The following is a 17,842-nucleotide window of genomic DNA, read 5'->3' on the forward strand; positions in this document are numbered from 1 at the left end:
TCCTTTTTTCTTCTCCCCTGCCGTTGAAGCTATGCTGGATATGCGTGAAGTATCAGTTTTTCTTCTCCCCTGCCGTTGAAGCAGAGAGCTATGCTGGATATGCATCGAAAGTGAAATATCAGGCACATTTGGTTTGGGGTAGTAACCGCCGTAACAAGCCAGCTACTCCCCGCTTTGTGAGTGCGAACCTTTTTTTTTTTCTTCTCCCCTGCCGTTGAAGCGGAGAGCTCTGCTGGATGTGTGAAGTATCAGTTTTTCTTCTCCCCTGCCGTTGAAGCAGAGAACTATGCTGGATATGCATTGAAAGTGAAGTATCAGGCTTATTTGGTTTGGGGTAGTAACCGCCGTAACAAGCCAGCTACTCCCGTCTTTGTGAGTGCAAATCCTTTTTTCCACATTTCCTCTTGCTGTTGAAGCTTAGAGCGATGTTGGAGTCACAGTAACCATGTGTATGTTTATTGAATAAAGGTATTGTCTCCAGGCAGTAGCCATCATTCTGGCGAGTCACCCACTCTTCATTGGCGGCCTCTTGACTTTATGGATCCACAGTGTTTATCCCACGCTCCTTTGAAGTCCTTCACAGTTGTGGTCTTCACCACTTCCTCCGGAAGGGCATTCCAGGCATCCACCACCCTCTCCGTGAAGAAATACTTCCTGACATTGGTTCTGAATCTTCCTCCCTGGAGCTTCAAATCGTGACCCTTGGTTCTGCTGATTTTTTTCTTATGGTAAAGGTTTGTCGTTGCCTTTGGATCATTAAAACCTTTCAAGTATCTGAAAGTCTGTATCATATCACCTCTGCTCCTCCTTTCCTCCAGGGTGTACATATTTAGATTCTTCAATCTCTCCTCGTACGTCATCCGATGAAGATCCTCCACCTTCCTGGTCGCCCTTCTCTGTACCGCTTCCATCTTGTCTTTGTCTTTTTGTAGATTCGGTCTCCAGAACTGAACACAGTACTCCAGGTGAGGCCTCACCAAGGACCTGTACAAGGGAATAATCACTTCCCTTTTCTTACTCGATATTCCTCTCTCTATGCAGCCCAGCATTCTTCTGGCTTTTGCTATCGCCTTGTCGCATTGTTTTGCAGACTTCATATCATTAGACACTATCACCCCAAGGTCCCTCTCCTGCTCCGTGCACATCAGCCTTTCCCCCCCCCATCGAATACAGTTCATTCGGATTTCCACTCCCCTATGCATGACTGTGCACTTCTTGGCATTGAATCTCAGCTGCCATATCTTCGACCACTCTTCCAGTTTCCTTAGATCCCGTCTCATTCTCTCCACTCCTTCCGGCGTGTCCACTCTGTTGCAGATCTTAGTGTCATCCGCAAAAAGACAAACCTTACCTTCTATCCCGTCCGCAATGTCGCTCACAAAGATATTGAACAGGACCGGTCCCAACACCGATCCTTGCGGTACACCACTTAAAACCGCTCTCTCTTCAGAGAAGGTTCCATTTACCATCACACATTGTCTTCTGTCCGCCAACCAATTTGCAATCCAGGTCACCACCTCGGCACTCACTCCTAAGCTTCTCGTTTTATTCACCAGTCTCCTGTGCGGAACCGTATCAAAAGCTTTGCTGAAATCCAAGTATATGATATCGAGTGCTCTTCCTTGATCCAATTCCTTGGTTACCCAGTCAAAAAAGTCAATCAGATTTGTTTGACAGGATCTTCCCCTGGTGAATCCATGTTGCCTCTGGTCCATCAATTCTCCGGACTGTAGATAGTTCACTATTCTCTCTTTCAGCAGTGACTCCATTACTTTTCCCACCACCGAAGTGAGGCTAACCGGTCTGTAGTTGCCAGCCTCCTCCCTGTTCCCACTCTTGTGAAGCGGGACCACCACCGCTCTTCTCCAATCACTTGGCACCACTCCCGTTTCTAGGGATCTATTGAACAGGTCACACAGCGGACCCGCCAGAACATCTCTGAGCTCCCTCAATATCCTTGGATGAATCCCATCAGGCCCCATGGCTTTGTCCACTTTCCCGGTCTTGTCGGGATTGACCACCCAGCCTAAGGAGGTCAACCGCTGCAGCACGCTCTGGACCGCCTTCCCCCCGCATAGGTCTTCCGACTTTGTGCGAATCAGGCAATCATCCAGGTAGGGATGCACCAGTATGCCCTCTTGCCGCAGGGCCGCTGCTACTACCACCATCACCCTGGTGAAAACCCTGGGCGCCGTTGCTAGGCCAAACGGAAGTGCACAAAATTGGAAATGTTGTCAGAGGATCACGAACCGTATGTATTTCTGATGATCCAGATGTATGGGTATGTGCAAGTAAGCTTCTGTCAGGTCCAATGATGCTAGAAACTCTCCCTTGTGCACGGATGCTATAACCGAGCGCAGAGTTTCCATCCGAAAATGAGGCACCTTCAGTGTCCGAATGACCTTCTTCAAATCAAGAATAGGGCGAAACGTGCCTTCCTTTTTCGGCACAACGAAATAGATTAACGCCTGCGCCTGAGTTCTCCTGTAGGAACCGGAACGATGGCGCCAAGATCCTGTAAGCATTGCAGGGTGTCTTGTACCGCTCGCCGCTTTTGACAGTAAGAGCATGGGGAAACCATGTAGTGGTTGTGGATCAGATGTGCAAAATCTAAAGTGTAGCCGTGTTAGATTATGCTTAGGACCCACTGATCCAATGTTACAGTGGCCCACTGTATTGGGGACAGCATGCCCCCAATTCTTGGAACAGAGGAGTGAACCGGCCATACTTCGAGAGGACTTGGGACCCCCATGAGACTGGGGGGCTCCTTCCCTGGAGGGCCGCTGGCCCCGAAAGGACTGGTTCCACGAATTTTGGCAGCTTTGCCCCTGACGAAAAGACGAACCAGTGGACCGGGAGGAGCGAAAACATTGATTTCCCCGAAATCTTGTCCGCTGAGGAAAAGAGCCTCTCGTCCTTGGCCTGTCCTCCGCAACTTGTGGACCTTGTTCTCCTCCAGCGACTTTATCATATCCTCCAACTGCTGCCCGAACAGCACTCTCCCCTTGAAGGGTAGAGAACTCAAATGCGCTTTGGAGGACACATCCGCTGACCAATTCTGCAACCATAGGAGTCGACGTGCTGAGACCATCGTCCTCCCATAGGTCTGCAAAAGATCATAAAGCGCATCCGCACTGTAAGCCACTGCGGCCTCCAATAGTCTGGCCCGCTGTGCGAAACTGCTGCAGATGACGGCCCAGATTCAGAGGCTGACATCTTGAAAATCTTCTTGAGTTGGACCTCCAACTTGCAGTCCTGCAAGTCCTTCAAGGCTGTGGCTCCCGTCACTGGGATAGTCGACTTCTTCGTCACTGCTGAGACAGCAGCGTCCACCTTTGGCACCGAGAAGATCCAGCGAGTCCTCTGGGAGCGGGTACAACTTATCCATAGCCCAACTTACCTTCAAACCCAGATCAGGAGTGTCCCACTCCTTAAATAAAAGGTCAGACACTGATAAGTGGAATGGGAAAGACCATGCCTGACCTAGGAGTCCCAGCATCGCCAGATCCATAGTAGCACCAAACCTAGAACCTTCCTGAGGGATCTCAATTTCCAGTTCCTCCAGTATGACCAAGAGAGGGGGTCCCAATTCATCTTTCCGGAACAATTGAACCACCTTGGGGTCATCACCCTCACTGGAGGCGAGCCCATGTGTTTGGTTGGTTGGGGGCTGGGTATCCGGATCCCCCTCCGGACCCTGATCAGGAGCCTGTAGCGGAGACTCCCCCCTCATCCGACTGATCCGAAGAGTTGCTGTACCCCGGACCGAAGCGGACACTTCTTCTTCGGCGCTCTACTGGACTTCAGCGCCTGAACCCACTTTCGGGCCAAAGAGGACCCATCCCCGAGCCCTGCTGACGTGGTTGCCTTGCGAGCTGCCTTGGGCTCCTGAGACTTAACAGCTTTGTGAGCCTTGAAAGCCTTGTGCGTTAAAAGCACAAAAATCAGAGGTGAACGATGAAGACGACACTTCGGAGTTGTCCCCCTCATCATCCCCTACAGAATCCTCCGCAGCCCCATCCAAGCCGGCCCCCCCCCAGGCGAACTAGGCCGCGGAGACCACGGGGGAGGGGGGAAGCCCTTCCCCCATAGCAGCTCTCTCCTGCTCTCAAAGTCCTCAAAATGGCCTCTGTTCCCGCGCTGAGCAGGAACGGATCTGGGGCCTGCCATGACAAAACCAGGACCCCAGCCCCCCGACGTGATCCTGAGTCACTGCCCCTCGATTTCGCCGGTGCAGCGACCCCCCTCCTCCCGACAAACACCCTGTGCAAATGCCGGCACGGGAGAGTCGCGCATGCGTGCTGCCACACACAGCACATGCCACACTACGCAGCATGAACAGCGGCCTAAATTTAGCCTGTCAGGAGAGAGGAGCGGCGAAAAACAAAACAATTACACAATCAGGAGCTGTCCACGGTCTGAAGCCGATCGCATGCCACAAACCCGTGCAGAGAAGGCTAGGCCAGCAGAGCAGAATTTAAAAACAAATAGTACCCCCCTTTTTTTTTTTTTTTTTTTGTAACCTGTGAAAGGTCTGACTGAAGGTGAGAGCCCGAGTCCTCCAGGATCACCCTCAGTAGGCAGTTACAGGGTCCTCAACCCTCTGCTCCGAAGCCTCTATTACCAGGGAGGATGGCCCCACCAGGACCTGACAACCCCCTGGGAGGCTGGAAAAGGGGAAACTAGCCTAAAGACCAAAACCTGACCTTTTTCTAACAATAAGGACTATTAAATTTGCAAACCAAAATCCTAAATCCTGACAGAAACCACCAGACTCAAGGAAAGCACCTCGTCCACCTGCTGGCGACAGAAGAATACTGACAGAGTCCACAAAATATTTCTCTGTCTCCGCCTGCTGGAGGGGAGGTAAAACCCAGGAGTCTGGGCTGATCCGGGTACGTATAGGGAACTGCCTGATCCAAAAACATGGAACTCTGATGAAGCAGGAGAGGAAGATGGCTGAACCGCAGCGGCCCGTCCACTGCCAAATTGATCAGATCAGCAAACCATGGCTAACGCAGCCACTCCGGGGCCACAACAGATGCTGAACCCCTGGGGACAAACATAGCCCCTGCATCGAACAGTGCCAGCCACCGGAGTCGGGATGTAGGGCGAGGGGGCAGCTCTACTTGCTGAAGCCCCAGACCCTCCTGCTGTGCCAAAAAGGCGTGATGAAGCAATAAAACAAACTCTGGGGAAAACCCGTGGGGGGGCCCATACTGCAGGCCTGCTGCTCCCCGACTGTGAAAAAATGCTAGACAGAACCTCTCCTGTGTGCTCCCCTGCCCCTCTACAGGTGAACTGGGGAAAGTCACAGGGGGGGAACCCCTCTAATGGCACAGACAGGCCTGCAGGAGAAGCTAAGGTGGCCACCATTCCTGAGCTGTCACAGCCCGAGGGCCCAGCCCGAGAGAAACTTTCCTCAGTAGAAGCAACAGGTGCAGTAGAGGCGGGCGGGTGGGGGGGGGGGGAGGGAGGAAAGACTACCCTTTACTGCCAGAAATACACGCAGCATAAAGAGAGTCTGCTGAAGCGCGAAGAAACCGCGCCACATGCGTGGCAGGCCTGGCTCTGAACCATCACGGGGTTGGCCCGGGATCCGCCACAAAAAACACTCCCCAACAAAGAGGCTGCCCAGTAGAACCCAGAGAACTCACCGCTCAGCTCCAGCTGCTTCCTGCTCTGCTCCGGACTTCATTTCTTTCTCTTTCTTTCTTTTTATAAACTTTACTAAGGAAACAGGAACTCTCCTCTCCTAAGGCTGAGGGGAGCTGGCCAGCTTCAGCCCAGCCTGAAGGAAAAAAGGAGAGAGAGCCCTGAAAAGCAGCTGACCAGAGCCCAAAAAGCCGCCTAGGTGGCCTTGTGAAGGGGAGGGGATCTGGACCACCAGATTTGCATCCCACGGATCACACTGGAACGAGCATACAAAAAAGTCACTGACCTCCAGCTCGTCCACCTCAACCAAACAGGGAGGGTTTCCCTATGGGAACTCTACCCCTGGGAGAAAGGCTCCTAAGAGGGGAAAAAAAAAGGAGAAAACAAGACAAACTGCAAGTGTATGCATCAGCCACCCTATGCTAGAGACAGAGAAATACAGGGAACTGCAGGTGGCACCAGTGATTATAAAACAGTGTCAGTTAAACTTTCTCTGTCTCCATCTGCTGGCATGGATGCATAAACCCAGGAGTCTGGTCTGATCCAGGTACGTACAAGGAATGGGCAGTTCCCAGCTGCACTTTTTAATTTCTCCCCTCCCTAATTAAAAAAAAAACCAGTTAGCATTCCATCAAGTACCTCATTTTTAGTAAAGTCCAAGCTAACAGAAGTTGAACTAATACTGATAACATTTTATTTATCTACCCTAAACAAAGAATTCCACAGGTGAAACAGACTTAGGAGTAGTTAACTATACTTTTTTACATGTAGTCATTTCTAAATCTAGTGTTACCTGCACTAAAGTAACTTGGTAGAATTCAGCATAACTTCAGCATTGTTCTTGTTAGTACTAAAAGATTATGGTAAATTGAAAAATTATACAAATTGTATCAATTCAGTATAAAGTGCAAATACTAATATGCAGTATAAACCATATAAAAGGGTAAAGGGTATCTTTGTTCTATATTAAAAACACAAGCGGATAAATAGCTCCACCTAGCTGGCAGTTGGCTGGTCATTGGCAGCTTTAACGAAAAACTTCCTTTAGTTCAGAAGCTAAAACCAGCTTTCATATGCCTCATTAATGAACCCTGTGTGTTACAAAGCTGGTTGTATAGCAAAGTGAATTGCATGATCATTGCTGAAAATACTAGAAGTCCATGGTTGATTCAATAAGAGGTTGCCAGTCATTTCACTGCTCCTGCCCATGTGGGCTTGGGGAGCATTAGATAGTGTGACATTTGGGCTTACACGATGGACCTGTCTTTTTTGCTTGTAAAAATGTCTTCAATTTGTATCTCAATCTGTTTCCCAGCCTGACCCACTTGGGCAGTATAAAATTTAACACAGCACAAATAGTGCATTTATTATACATCAACTGCTGCATTAAACTTCAAATCAGCACAGTGCTAGCCCACTAACCATTTATGAAAGGGGAAACATCCTCTTTCTTACAGTGCAAGGGCTGTAATTGAAGCAGATTTAAACCGTTTGGTATTGGAGGTTATATCTGCCAACCTTTTGGGAATATAGAACACTTCCATGTAAAGGATAGACAGAGTAGAAAGTCTCAATTGATCCCTTTGAGCTGATAACCTTTAAGGTGCAAAATACTACATGAGGCAGATCTATATCTCCTGCTTCCAGTTTCCCACAGTAGGATAGAGTTGAACAGTCATGCTCTAGAAAGCCAGCAGCATCCTTCCACCCTCCTCTCAATTCTAATTACAACAGGAAAATATTTTCCAGTCTGCCGCATGCAGTGCATTCCTCTAGCCTTAGAACAGATAACCTAGTTTCACACATTTAAAATGTAAGTTATGTTCATCGCATGTGATCAATTATACTAAATAATCTCACTTGTCTGCAAATGTTTTGAGCTCCTTAAAGGGCAAGCTACTGAAGCTAGTTAGCTTGTGGCTTTTGTTTTCATACTGCAATAGTGGTAGTTGGGACTGGTTAGGGGATAGTCTGCTCTAAGCTGGAGTAATTTGCTCTTGTTTAACTTTTTCATACCTCTACTGGTCAGACAGTGTGCTAATCTGTTCCCTTTTTAGCTTCAGCGTGCCTCCATAGTACTGCTGTTTATTTCATGCAGTAAAAAGTGCATAAGTACATTCAGACTTTTCTATGCCTAGGCCAAATCCTTGTTGCTGTACTAGACTTGGACTGACACCTGCTCTCATAACCTAAGCCCACATAACTGTTTTATGATATATAATTTAAGATGTGCTCATTTATCTAAAAAATCTGTAACTGGGAGGATGCTAAACAGTTGTTTAATTAAATGTGCATGTCCTTCATTTAAACCTCCCCCACCCATAAATTCTTACACAAATTATTTGCTTGGTTAAAAAAAAAAAAATCACAAAGTCTTACAGCTGAAATCAGAAATTCCAAGATCTATTAACAGGGGTAGGATCCAGGAGGGATGTGGAAGATATCACTGTTTTTGATAGGAAAACAGTTGTAGGAAATCTAATAACTTTTAAATGTTAGATATCAACTTCCAGCCATAATAAGTATTTTCCTTTATGGAGATCTTAACTTCCCTTCCCTGCTGAGGTAGACTGGTTCATGAATCATGTGGCTCTTATGCAGAAGGAAAGCAATCCTGGCATGAAGACTATACAAGTCCCTTCAACAGTGCCTGTCTTCTTGTCACCACTGCTGGTTATGGAGCTCTTCACCCTGCCCTGGTTGTAAATCTTATTTCCTTGAACTCTGGGTGTGCCCAGCTTTGGACTGCGTCTGGTGCTCTGAAAGCCATTTGGAACATATCTGACGGATAATCTCATCCCCCTGCTCCGTGGCAGCTTGCAGCACATCCTGCACCAGTTGCACAGCTCGCTCCTGCTCTAGCTTCACCGAAATCAGGTAGGCAGAGCGCAGCCGACTGCATGCCAGGCAAGCCTTGATCTAGAGAAACCACAGAATAGTGTTAGCATACAAGAAGACAAGGTAGATCATCAAGATGCTCCTTTTAGCCTCATCGCAGGACACAGTGGGTGAATTTGCTCCACTGGTTTTTAACATGTTTTAAAGAGGCATGGCTGGTTGGGGGGAGGCAAGTAGTACTACAAAAAAAATGGGGAATACATACAGGTTATTGCAAATGAGGGATCATAGCACCATAACCCCATCAGAGGCTAGTTCAGATTGAATTAGAGGCCACAGAAAAGTTCTGGGCCAAAAAGAACAAGGACCCTTTAAACAGTTTGCAATTTATATTGATATTTTATCTTGCAAACTGTACCAATATAAATACAAAGTAACTGCCTTTAACACTAATAGTTTAGGATTTTGAACACAGGCATGGTAAGCGACTTGCCCATGGTCACACACTAAGGAATGCAGAGGGTAATATAATAAAGTAAAGTTGCTTACTTGTATAATAGGGCTTTTCTGTAAACAGCAGGATAAATGTCGTAACAAGTAGATGTCATCCAACAGTGCCAACACAGACCCAGAAGTCTTTGAACATCCACGAGAATTCCCACAGGCAGTGGCTGTCTCATACGTTCCTCCGTCTCTTTCAGAGCTTAAGTTTAAGCTTAAGTCTATTGTCCAGGGAGGGAAAGGGTAATAAATGTATGGCTGATTGGATCCTGCTGCCTATATAGAAACCATCATTACAGGTAAATAACTTTGCTTTTTCTGCCAAAGAGCAGAATGAAATCAGCCATAAACCATGGGGAGTCCCAAGCTGAAGGCTGCGATGTGGAGCTATTGACAACTTAACCTCACCAGTGGACAGTAGATTGTTGGGTAAACAGGCTCCATAGATCTTCTTGTCCAAAAGGTACTGTCCAGACTGTTGTAGGATGACCTGATGACCAAATAGCAGCTTTTCATGTGTCTTCAAAAGAAGCCTTGGCTGTCAATTAATAAGCCTTGATAGTGTCTGTAATCTAGAAGCCAGTCAGCATGTAGTGGTGCATTATAAGGGTCACTAGCCAATTAGAATTCTTTTAATTACTGCCCCCCTCCCCGCCACCACACACTTGGGATTAAAGGACACAAACAGTTGAGAGAATCTAGATAGGACGATTGAGTCCTCTGTAAGTAATAGGTTAGGGCACTTTTACAGTCAAAGAGCTGAAGAGCCCATTTTCCCTTGTGTAAGCGGTCTTAGAAAGAAGAGAGACTGCACATCATTTGATTAATAAGGAATGCAGATACCCCTTTCAGAAGAAACTTAGGGTAAGTGCATCTCAGTTGCCCTGAGATACAGCATGACTAAAGAAGGGCTGAGGCTTGATGAGAGGAAGAAGAGAGATTGAAAGTGGTCTCTCACACCACAAGAGAAGAGGTCCAAATGACCCTTCTCCACCCATGCAGGTTCACGTAAAACTGTAGGACTTCCTGGTGGAACATGTTCTAGCTGAGATTAGAATGTCCTTCACAGCATCAGAAGAAGTAAGGAGAATATTGTGTGCCCAACATCCAGACTATGACAGCCAAGGTTGAAAGATTTGGGTGGCAGAGTTTTCCGTCTCCCAGGGTGATGAGTGAGACGCCACCAGCAGACTTGGGGTCTGAACTGAAACTAAGGAGGTAAAGAATGCCATAACTGAGGTGGCCAAACGGGCTGTAAGAATAACCCTCACCCTGTCCTGTAGAATCTTCTGGCCAGTCCTGGCAATGAGTACAATTAGAAAGCATGTGTAGAGCAGACAGATGCTGCAGTTTAGCATGAAAATATCTGAAACAAAAATGTTACTGCTCTGACTCAGACAAGCCAACTAACCTTCCAGTTGTCATCCGACATGAGATCAATCACTGGGGTTTCTTAATAGAGGAACAAGTCGTTTGTGATCATCTGCTATAGGGACTACTCCTAAGGCCACAGGACTCTGCTGAGCTATTCCCCCAGTGTATTTTGGTCACCTGAAAGTAAAAATCTGTGATGACACACCCACAAACAGCACTGTGGGACCTCTCTACAGAGAAAGGAAGACCAATGCTTCCTTGCTTTTTTTTTGTACATAAAATGTGGCCACCTGATTTTATCTGGATCAAAAGTCTCTCATCAGAAAGCAGGCAGGAGAAAGTTAATGCATAGTGGAAGGTCCATAGTTCCAGAAGGCTGAATGTGCAGAATACTTTCTGCTTTAGACCACATTGTTTGGGTCCCCAAAGCACTGATGTGCATTCCCTAACCTCTGTTGAAAGCATTGTGGACAGCACCACTTGATGCACTGGGATATGTAGCAGAAAAACTAAAGTCAGAGCTTCCAGGTTTTTGTTACACTGCAGAGAGAACCATATCTCAGGAAAGGAAAATGGATTCTTACCTGCTAATTTTCATTCCTGAAGTACCACCAATCAGTCCAGACAAGTGGATTTTGCATCCCTACCAGCAGATGAAGGCAGAGAACCAAAGACTTTGAAGCACTGCTACATAAGTGAAGGTGGCACCTGTAGTCCCTCAGTATTGACCTGTACCAAAGCCAGATTAGCTAACCATCCCAACTATTGAGTAAATGAGGGAAAAAAGCTTAACTCGAAAGATAGCATAACCACTAACAAGCCCAAGGTAGAACTAAACAGCCAAGCTATCTTCTGAAGGCTCTAAATATGTACAACCTGACTGTTCTTCCCTGAAAGTGTGACATAAAACTGACTTGCTGCAAAGATCTTGAGTAAAAAATACAGAGGGATGGGTTTCTGGACTGATCTGTTGTACTTCAGGAACAAAAATTAACAGGTATTTTCTTTTTTGTTAGTATCCCAGATCAGTCCAGACATGTGGGATGTACCAAAGCAACCCTATATACTGGGCTTTTGCCAAAAGTTGCTTCACCTGGAGCCTGAATGTCCAACCAGTAATAGTGAGAAAAAGTGTGTAAAGATGACATTGCTGCTCTACAACTCTCCTGCAGCAAAACCAACTGACACTCAGCCCAAGAAGCCTCCTGCACCCTAGTAGCATGTGCATGTAATCCATTTGAAATTCCTTCCTTTGCAAATGTAGGCAGACACAATTGCTTCCTTCTGCCAATGTGCTATTGTGGCCTTGGAGGCCTTGCAACCTTTTTTTGCACCTCTAAATAACACAAACAAATGATCCAATTGCCAAAAACTGTTGGTGACTTTTAAATAACACAACAGCACCCAATGAACATCCAAGAGATGGAGGTCCCTGGACTCAGACAATTCGATGGACCAATTCAGGAAAGCAGGGAACTTTACCATTTGTTTCAGATGGAAGAAACCACCTTAGGAAGGAATGAAGGAACAGTACACAACGACACTCCCTCGTCTAAGATTCTCAGAAAAGGCTCCCTACAGGACAAAGCCTGCAACTCCGAAATTCTTTGAGCTGAACAATTCACCACCAGAAAAACTACCTTCAGTGTGAGGTCCTTCAATGAGGCCTTCCTCAACTGCTCAAAGAGAGGTCCACAAAGCACCCGCAAGACTAAATTTAGACTCCACGCCAGACAACCTACACACGAGCAGACGCAGATGCTTGACCCACTTCAGAAACCTCACCACATCCGGATGCAAAGCCAATGACCTCCCTCGGAGCTTGCCTCTGAGACAACTTAAAGCTGCCACCTGAACCTGCAGAGAATTTTAAGCCAAGCCTTTGGAAAGGCCCTGTTGCAGAAAGGTCAACACTTGTGGAATATCCACCCACAACACGTCAAGGCCTTCCTCCTCATACCAGTTGTCAAACACTCTCTACACCCAGACATACGCCACAGACATGGCTGGCCTCGTAGCCTGAAGCAAAGTGGAAATCACTGGTTCCGAGTAACCTTTCAATCCCAAAAGTCTCCTTTCAAAAGCCAGGCTGCAAGACAGAATATGATGCACTCAATCTGAGAAAACAGAACCTTGTCTTAACAGTCTCTGTAGATGGGCCAACCTCAGGGGTCTGTCCACTGCGAGCTGAACCAGATCCGCTAACCAGTGATGCCACTGCTACTCCGGCACGACTAGCACCACTCGACCCAGATGGCTCTCGATGTGTCGTAACACCCAGTCTATTAGAGACCCCTGGGGGTGGGGCACAGAGAATAATCCCTGCAGACCACGGAAGAACCAGAGCACCTATGCCCTCAGCTCTGACCTTCCGCTTGCGACTGAAGAACCTCGTCACTTTGGCATTGTGCCTGGATGCCATCGGATTCAGGCTTGGACTGCCCCAACTGGATTGGATAAGATGGAAGGCTTCTCCCAATAGCTCCCATTCTCCCGGGTCCAAATGTTGCCAGCTGAGATAGTCCGCATGCGCATTGTCCACTTTCAACACATGCGAAGCGGCTATTCCCTTCAGATGTAGCTCTGCTCAGACAAAAAGTTCCTGAGCCTCCTGGGCAACTGCGTGCCTCTCCATTCTCCCCTGTCTATTAATATGTGCCACACTAGTGGCATCCTCAGTAGCAGTTCCACTTGAGCTTGCAACTTCAGAATCCTCTTTCTTTGGGACGACAAAAATTGAGTACTAACCATGGCCTTGCTCCATCTTCGGAACTGGGACTATCGCGCCCAGGCTCAGAAGACGCCCCAACATAGCTCAAATTGCTTGCTGCTTTCCTTTCGCCCCACCACAAGATATTACAAAAGCATCCCTGATAGGGCAAGAAAATTCTAAAGCGTAGCCATCTTATTACTACTAGGACTCATTGATTCCAGGTAATTCTGGTCCACTCCTCATAAAACGACGACAGACAGCCTCCAACCACCACATCGAGAAAGTGAATCCCGCTGGTCTCATTGAGAGGTCTTACTGACTCCGGTCCCCTGGCTGGAGCTGTCTCTGGCATTCCTACAGGTCCTTCGAAAGGACTGCTGCCATCCAGATCTCTGTCTCTTCCCCACCACAGACGCAGAACTCCTCAGGGAACAAAATTGGCGTCCTTCCTGAAAATGAAGTGGAAAAGACTTCTGAGCTGTCTTTATGTCCTCCAGCAACTTATGACCCTTTGACTCTCCCAGTACCTTGATCAATTGTTCCAGATCCTCCCCAAACAACAATTTTCCCTTGAAGGGAAGATTAGAGAGTTGAGATTTGGATCACATATCAGCCAACCAATTCTGCAACCACAACAAATGTTGGGCCGAGAGCACTGCGACCACATGGCTGGAAAGACCAGATTAAGTCATAAAGAGCATCTGCCACATAAGCAATTCTGGCCTCCACCTGGGCTGCCTGGCTATCATCCCCAGTCACAGCGGAAGACTTCTCCTGAGCCTTCTGGACCCAGTGCAAACACGCCCTCTGCATGCAGCTACTACAGATCACGGCTCATAGACTCAAAGCGGAGACCTCAAACATTCGCTTCAGGTGAATCTCTAGCTTACGATATTGCACATCCTTTAAGGCTGCCAACCCAGTCACTGAGATAGTCATCTTCTTGGTGACTGCCGAAAAAGCGTCCACTTTGGGAAATTTCAACAGCTGAAGAACTTCCTCCATTAGAGGATACAGCTTCAGCATAGCCCTGGCCACCTTCAGGCCCACCTCTGGGAGATCCCATTCCCAGTTTACCAGCTTCTTGAATTTCTTCGGGAGCAGAAAGACAAAAGGCGGACCCCGAAGACCATCCAAGACCGGATCCCACCCCTTCACTGTCAGATTCCTCCTGGACCAGTTTAATATCCAGCTCCTGTAGGACATGGGGAATAAGCAGCTTCAATTCCTCCTCACATAACAGCCAAACCACACAGGTATCATCTCCTTCAGCTACCGGAACCCCTCAGGATCTGCAAAGTCCTTATCCAGATCCTGATCAGGATCCGCTGGGTCCCCAGGATACACTCCAGGAACAATCCCGGGATCATCACCTGGGCATCCAGGTCAGAATCTCCCAAACCACCAGGCTCTCCTGGATGATCCAGGCCCAGGCGACCAAAGGTGGTCTTCGGCACCTTTGCAGTGGGGCGAGACTAAAGGCCTGCAGAATGTTTAGCTCCCACACTCTTCCTGGCAAGGAATGATTTGTGCATAAGGAGAACAAATTCTGTGGAAAATCCCAAGTCATCCTCCTCATCTGCCCAGGGTTAGCCTGATCTCCTCCCCCACCCCCCATGCCTATCTCGATAGAAGGATGGCAACAACGGGGGAGGGAAATCTCCGGGCTCTACTCTAGTTGACACGTTCCCTCTGAAAGAAGGCCCTCCAGTTCCCCTGCAACGTCAGACCCTGGGATTGCATGGTCTTGTGCCCAGTCCCCCCCAAGGAACCTTCCCCACCATCGCGGCATAATGTCGCTGAATTAAGCTGTCCCCAGGGCAATCCGCACGAACAACACTCTTTCTCGTGGTGTGACCCTGCCATTGGCACCATTTTGCGCATATGAGGTCAAGCTTGCAACTCACTGCTCAAGAAAGCAAGGGAAAAGGCAGCTCCATACAGTGCCTGACTCCCCAAGCTGTTCGCTGACAGTTACGGTCTCTGCGACGCTCTTTACCCAGCTCTGGCCTACCCTGCCCTGCAAGGAAACAGCTCTGCTTCTCTCTTTTTTTTACCTTCAAATACTCAGAACGATGAACAGCTCAGCAAAGAACAAACCAACAGGCAGAAAAAAAAACCTTAGAGATACTTTACTACTGCTGGTCACTCATCTGGGAAGAAGCCTTCAGAGATGCAGAGGGAGCCAGGACCCCCCTGGCTGTCAGATCCCTGGACCCATTTCAGGTCAAGCTGCCCAGGGATCTCCAACCCCCCTCTCCCCCCCGTTTGCCTGGCTCCACCTGAGGGATGACCCATGAAGGAACCTAACACCTCAGGGTGCATCTCCTCTTCTCTAATTTTTTTTTTAAACTTCAGCCTGCAGGTTTGCACCTCTACCATCTCTGGAAACAGAGAAATACTAAGGGACTGCAGGAGGCACTCTCAGTTACGTAGCAGTGCCTCAAAGTCTTTGATTCTCTGCCTCCAGCTGCTGGTAGGAATGCAAACCCACTGGGGTCTGGACTGATCTGGGGTATGAACAGGAATCACAAATATGTGATGAGAGCAGTATGAGCAATTGATCCTGGAGTGGCCACTGGAAGACCCTCCTGTTCAGGTGAGTCAAAGGAACCATATGGGTTCCTGCAGTTATATGCCTCAGCAGGACAAGGGCCAACCTTACTGACATAGGACCCTAATGCAGAAGAGACTTTGCAAGACCACTAGATTCCTGGTTCTCTCAACTGGCAGGAAGGCTTGCTGCTGAAGAGTTGATCCAGGCTCCTATGAAGTGGATCCTCTGGAATGGGATTAATTTGGACTTTGAAAAATTGACAAATCTCAGGGATTAAAGTAGTTGAATTGTCCCTTGGTGGGACTCCAGCACACTTGTTAGGGAGGGGGTCCATCAACAACCAATTGTTCAGATATGGAATCTGACTCCCTGCTTCTGCAGTTGAACTACACCGACCTGTAGGCAAAACAGGAGTATATTATACAGATAATGCATGCCTTACACAGGGAGGCAGTGTGACTACGCTGCCTGCCTTCATGTCAAGGCTTTGGTGCTTTACCTGACATGACTTCCACAGGTCCTCCATCTTCCAGGCTTGGGTCTGGAGCGCCTGCAAGGACATCATATTGCAACTCGGGCAATTGGAAACATGGTCCAGTTCTAGGCAGCAACAGCAGGTGGTGAGGGTGGACCTGGCTGGACATATGGCACTCATACCTGCTTACCAAAAGCTTCTTTAACTTAGATTTTCCTTTTCTTTTTTTGAAGAACTGAAAAGCTCTTTTGAAGGGCTGCCAAGGTAATGGTGATAAAAACTTGTAATTTCCAGCAAAAATAGTGAAATGCCACAAAGAGAGAGAGTGGGAATCCATCGGTATGATAGCTCAAAGAAAGAGTGAGGGGCTCCCATGGTAGTGACAATGCATAGAACTCCTTCGTATACTCAGAGACTTCTCTAAGCTCCAAAAGCTGAGTATATGTTGGCACTATTGGATGTCATCATCCACTAATTATGGCCGATTTAATACTGATTGTAGACAGAGAACCTAAGTACATTTTGTTGTAAAATGTACTTTGTTTACTTTTTGTACAAGTTCATCCTACCACAATTTTGTTGTGATGTACTTTATGAAAAGAGAACAGCGGCAACTTGAGATAAGCAGCAATCCGCTGCAAGGGGGAGGAAAGCTATTTATCCCATTTTAGGCTCTACTGCTTAATATACTGTCTTAAATTTCTCACCTTGTTATCAATACTTCTCAAGCTCTGGATCAGCTTGTCTAGCTCCTACATTGTAAAATAAAACAAAACAAATGTACATAGTCAGACAGACATGATTGGAGGATGCCCCATAGTTGAGCTATTGGGTATTTACTGGCTCTGCATCACCGCTGTTGGCCTCAGAAGATAGCAGAGGTGATGCTCTCCACCCCGAAGGGGAGGATAAGTGGTCTCATTTGTCTTTGGAGCCCTGAGGGAGAGGAGGTGGACTGCAACTGCTCAGAGCAAGACCTGAGTATCCTTCAGTCCCTGACTGAAGGCAGTAAAATGAGATCACTGAAGGTGCTTGAAAGACCTGGGAATTAATTGCAAGGACAACGGGGACAGATGCAGGTGCAGTATACATAACTAGCAGCAATACAACCATGTTAAAGTAATGCTTTTCAAAGGGTCGCAACTCTATATTGGGTTACAGTCCCATTCTTGCACCTGTTCTGCTTGTGCAGGGTTTACAGGAAGTGCATTCTCATGAAGGCTGAACCACACAATATGAAAACTCCCCCACTGTTCTCGTGATAATTGTCAAGAAGCGTAGTGTACAAGCTCTGTGCAACTGAAATTGGCAGGGATGCACAGAGATTGAATGAGCAGGAGCATCAGAGACAGTGTGTGAGAGTAATGGGTGCTGGAGAGGGTGGTGATAGGGGTGAGAATGAATACGCAGGGCGGCAAGGTGTAGTGGTGAGAATGAGTAATGAGGAAGGGGGTTATGTTCTTCCACTAATCAGGGGTGACCAACTCTGGTCTGCAAGAGCCACAAACAGACCAGGTATCTGCATGCAAATCTATCTCATGTTTACTGAAAATCTGGCCTGTTGGGGGTCTTGAGGACTTGCCAGGTTCTTATGGCCTGGATTGGCCACTGTTGGAAACAGGATGCTGGGCTTGATGGACCCTTGGTCTGACCCAGTATGGCATTTTCTTATGTTCTTATGAAGTTGGCCACCCCAGCACTAGATCCTAATTAGAGAAAAGCTGTTTGA

General features: G+C 47.6%; 1 protein-coding gene across 2 annotated transcripts in view; it reads right to left on the bottom strand.

Annotated features, from left to right (window-relative positions):
- Positions 1-6,326: 6,326 nt before the first annotated feature.
- Positions 6,327-17,842, bottom strand: part of ZFYVE26 (zinc finger FYVE-type containing 26) — a 269,914-nt gene continuing 258,398 nt past the window's right edge. Inside the window, exons 40-41 of one of the 2 annotated variants that reach the window (XM_029598857.1) lie at positions 16,821-16,865; positions 6,327-8,574 (exon numbers count right to left, since the gene is read on the bottom strand). In XM_029598857.1, coding sequence (XP_029454717.1) covers positions 8,365-8,574; positions 16,821-16,865 — 255 coding nt within the window. In that variant the 3' untranslated portion in view covers positions 6,327-8,364. The remainder of the gene's footprint in view (positions 8,575-16,820; positions 16,866-17,842) is intronic. The other variant, XM_029598858.1, reaches the window with a different exon arrangement.

Source organism: Rhinatrema bivittatum, chromosome 4, assembly GCF_901001135.1.
Source record: "Rhinatrema bivittatum chromosome 4, aRhiBiv1.1, whole genome shotgun sequence".
Lineage (NCBI taxonomy): Eukaryota > Metazoa > Chordata > Amphibia > Gymnophiona > Rhinatrematidae > Rhinatrema > Rhinatrema bivittatum.